General features: G+C 34.2%; 1 protein-coding gene across 1 annotated transcript; it reads left to right on the top strand.

The window, feature by feature from the left end:
* The first annotated feature begins 441 nt into the window (after window positions 1-441).
* On the top strand, window positions 442-3,472 carry LOC143608981 (protein MEI2-like 2). The gene is made up of 7 exons (XM_077083865.1): window positions 442-704; window positions 1,394-1,438; window positions 1,525-1,671; window positions 1,753-2,174; window positions 2,817-2,975; window positions 3,072-3,188; window positions 3,289-3,472. Exons 2-7 carry the CDS (start codon window positions 1,408-1,410, stop codon window positions 3,442-3,444), a joined length of 1,032 nt encoding a protein of 343 aa, XP_076939980.1. The 5' UTR covers window positions 442-704; window positions 1,394-1,407; the 3' UTR covers window positions 3,445-3,472.
* The last annotated feature ends 247 nt before the right edge of the window (window positions 3,473-3,719 follow it).

The following is a 3,719-nucleotide window of genomic DNA, read 5'->3' as shown; positions in this document are numbered from 1 at the left end:
CTCCACCAAAACCGGTTAATCAAAACCTATCAAAACCGGCCAAAACCTGAACGAAAACCGATAAAAACCGAACCGAAACCGATCGTCATTGTTCAAGAACCGGTTTCAACCCGAACCGAAACCGATCATAAACCAGTTTTGACTTTTGTTAATCAACACGAACCGGTTTTAAGTTTTAAACCGTTTGTACACCTTTAGTTTTCAAGGGCAAAAGCGTCATTTGGGTGATGTTAAAAATCAAGATACGGACACCAAACACATGAGAGTTTAAACAATCTTATCTTTTATATCTTTCTCTTCCCTCATCAATCATTCTTCTTTCTTTCTTTCTTTCTTTCTTTCTTCACTTCATCCAATCACAAACTTTCTCTCTCTCTCTCTCTCTACATATACAATAATAATAATAATAATAACAATAATACATATAGATACATACACGCATCATCATGTATCTATAGATATATAGATTCCGTACGCCTTTTGTTTTTCTAATTAACAAAAACACACACAGTTCTCTCTTCTCTCACGTCTCCACTGTTTCTCTCTCTAAACTTCTTCTTCTTCTTTCTCTCTCATCCGATCATCATGTCTTCGTCGAATCTCTTGCAGATTCACACACGGTTTTGAATCCATTCCATTCTTCATAATAATAATATTATTATTACTGTCTTCAACGCTTGTCTTTTTAGTCTGACCTTTTTCAGGTACCTTTTATTTCGCTTCTCTTTCTCTCTCACACACACATGAATTACATGTTTATAGTGTCATTATTATTATTATTATTATTATTATTATTATTATTATTATTATTATTATATACTGTGTTTCTAGGGTTTCGGATTTTGGGGGAAAGTTAGGGTTTAGTTGTGATTGTGAAATTGAATGATTGTTATGAGGTTTAATTGTTTTGCATGTTGTGATCGGTGTGTGGATTGGTGGTTTAGGGTTAATTGGTGGTGTGGATGACTGGATCATGCAATTAGTTGTCAATTTGAGTGATTGTTTGTTGTTAATTTGGATTTTTTTTGATAGTTTTGTGCTAGTTTATCGTAATTTGTGATAAAGTTTTTATCTTATTTTATTTTTTTATGATTTTTTATTATTTTTTTATGTTAATGCATTGATTTTGTAGGTAATTGTAAGCAATCTGGTTGACTAATTTTGATTTGATTGGGTTTGATGTAAATATGTTTCTGTGTGTTATTTGAAATTGATTTTTGCTGCTTGCATAGTTCGATCAGAATCAGGCAATCATATACAAAAATAATCAGAAAAATTGAAATCAGAATTCGATATAATTAGATCATCTGTATTCTTTTTATATGCTTATAACAAAGGTTGATTTGTGGCGAATACTGATACGTTTGAGTTTTGACCTGATTTTTTTTGACAGAAGTGTGATTCACAATGCAACATTCTTCGCAGCATTTTCCTTTCGGTAAGATTGAATTTTCCACTGGTTTTTGGTTTACATGCATTGCAGTAACTAGAAAGTTATTGAAAAAGATATGTTTTTTATGGTAGGTCCGTCAAAATTGACCCCAATGAATTATTCAAAAGCTGTTGGAAGCGGGACAAAGGACATGTTAACCAGATCTGATAATTATAATGATGCCTCAAGTGATACCGCCCTTTTCTCAAGTTCATTACCAGTTTTGCCCCATGAGAAGTGTATGCTTTTATCCTCTTTTAATGAAAATTTTCTAACCTAAACGTTGCTTAGGTTTAATTTTTTTTTAAACTTAAATGCAGTGATACCGAATACCGCAGAGAACAATTTTCAGCCATTAGATGGGAGTGATTTGCTAGAAGATATTGCAGATCATACAATTGGGAACTTGCTACCTGATGAAGATGAGCTATTAGCTGGTGTAATTGATGGGTTTGACCTCACTGCTTTCACTAACCGTGCAGATGAGTTGGAAGAGTATGATCTTTTTGGAAGTGGAGGGGGTATGGAACTTGAATCTGATATGGATAACTTGAATTTGGGTATTTCAAAGGTGAGTTTAGGTGATGGGGTGGTTGGTAACGGGTTGTCCCATTACGGTATTGCAAATGGTGTGGGGACGGTTGCTGGAGAACACCCATATGGAGAGCATCCTTCAAGAACTTTATTTGTGCGTAATATTAATAGCAACGTTGAGGATTCGGAACTCAGAACTTTGTTTGAGGTAATTAATTCTACCCATCCTGTTGAATTTGTCAAATATATAGTAGTTTTTGCTGTTCAATGATTGACAAAAAAGTTGTCTTTTGTGCTTATTAGACAATAATATAGGAAGCACGTTACTCTCGTGTAGATCTTGACACATTTTGTCATACCCTAGATATTAAAGCCCTGAATTTTTGGACTGTTGGATTTGGCTTTTTGCATGGGATAATTTATTGTTCTTGTGAAAACGTTAGCAACAACCAAAGTTAACCAAATTTATGATTGCAAACAAAAAGCTAGGTCTGATTGGTTTGAAAAGTCAACCACTGGCCTATTACATTATTTTGCGAATGATTATGGAATTAATGTGGAAACATTGATGAAAAAGCCGATCACGTGCTTCGTATGGAGTTGCACAATCTTCTAATTTATAGTATTCACTTATGCAATTTATAATATTATAATTTGTCTGCAACGAAAAGCCAAATGATGGAAGTGGTTGCACTAATTGGGATTTTTGAAAAGTGAAAGTTCTCTGTTCTCTAAGAATTTTAATATATTATTTTCAGTTCTTGATACACCAAGTGGTTCTAAGATCCTTTTTCTTTGTTTTTGTATTCTTTGTGATTATTTACTAACATATTATTGTGTTACCTTGTAGCAATACGGTGATATCAGAACACTATACACAGCATGTAAACATAGGGGCTTTGTGATGATATCTTACTATGATATCCGTGCTGCGCGGACTGCTATGCGCTCGTTACAGAATAAGCCACTACGAAGGAGGAAGCTAGACATTCACTACTCGATTCCAAAGGTCTATATTTGAATTTATACATTTTGTTGTTCCCTTTTATCTTCCTTATAGAAGTTAATGTAATCCGTCTTTTCATCTGTTTTTCATGTGTATTAGGATAACCCGTCAGACAAAGATATAAATCAGGGAACTTTGGTTGTTTTTAATCTGGATCCTTCAGTTTCATGTGAAGATCTTCTTCAAATATTTGGGGCATATGGTGAGGTTAAAGAGGTAATTCCTGCTCTCCACTGCAAAAATGTTGATTTTGTTACAACCATCTGGCTTTATCATTTAAAGAAACTTAACTGTGTAATTTTTCTCACGATAACAGATTAGGGAAACACCGCATAAACGACACCATAAGTTTATTGAGTATTATGATGTCAGAGCTGCCGAAGCAGCCCTTAGATCTCTAAACCGGAGTGACATAGCTGGGAAGCGCATAAAGCTTGAACCTAGTCGCCCTGGTGGAGCCCGCCGAAAGTAAGTATACATATTTTTATCGCTAAAAAAGAAAAGATATGCCATAGCTTATTGTTTTATAACCTTCTTTTATACATGTTCTGCTCATTTGTGGTATGAATAGCGTTACCTTCTTTTAAGAAAGACTTGTGGTGTTCACACTAAACAGATCAATCAAAGATCATCACGTGTCTCGGAATAAAAGTTCTTGTAAAATTGATGTTGGGTCTAGGAACTTTAAAAGTTAGAAGAAAGAAATCTTGATGTTGATTTGATGGTTGATTAAGTAGTCCAAATTGA

The sequence above is a fragment of the Bidens hawaiensis genome, unplaced genomic scaffold (genome assembly GCF_021521415.1).
Source record: "Bidens hawaiensis isolate Kalapana, Puna unplaced genomic scaffold, B.hawaiensis_p1.1 tig00419464_1, whole genome shotgun sequence".
Lineage (NCBI taxonomy): Eukaryota > Viridiplantae > Streptophyta > Magnoliopsida > Asterales > Asteraceae > Bidens > Bidens hawaiensis.
This window is presented reverse-complemented; position numbering and strand designations above follow the sequence as displayed.

Bases quoted from the DNA above. Each gene is read 5' to 3' on its own strand.
- LOC143608981 (XM_077083865.1), top strand. From the start codon at position 1,408: ATGCAACATTCTTCGCAGCATTTTCCTTTCG. The intron at 1,439-1,524 runs GTAAGATTGAAT...TTTTTATGGTAG, and splicing joins TTCGCAGCATTTTCCTTTCG to GTCCGTCAAAATTGACCCCA. The intron at 2,175-2,816 runs GTAATTAATTCT...GTTACCTTGTAG, and splicing joins AACTCAGAACTTTGTTTGAG to CAATACGGTGATATCAGAAC.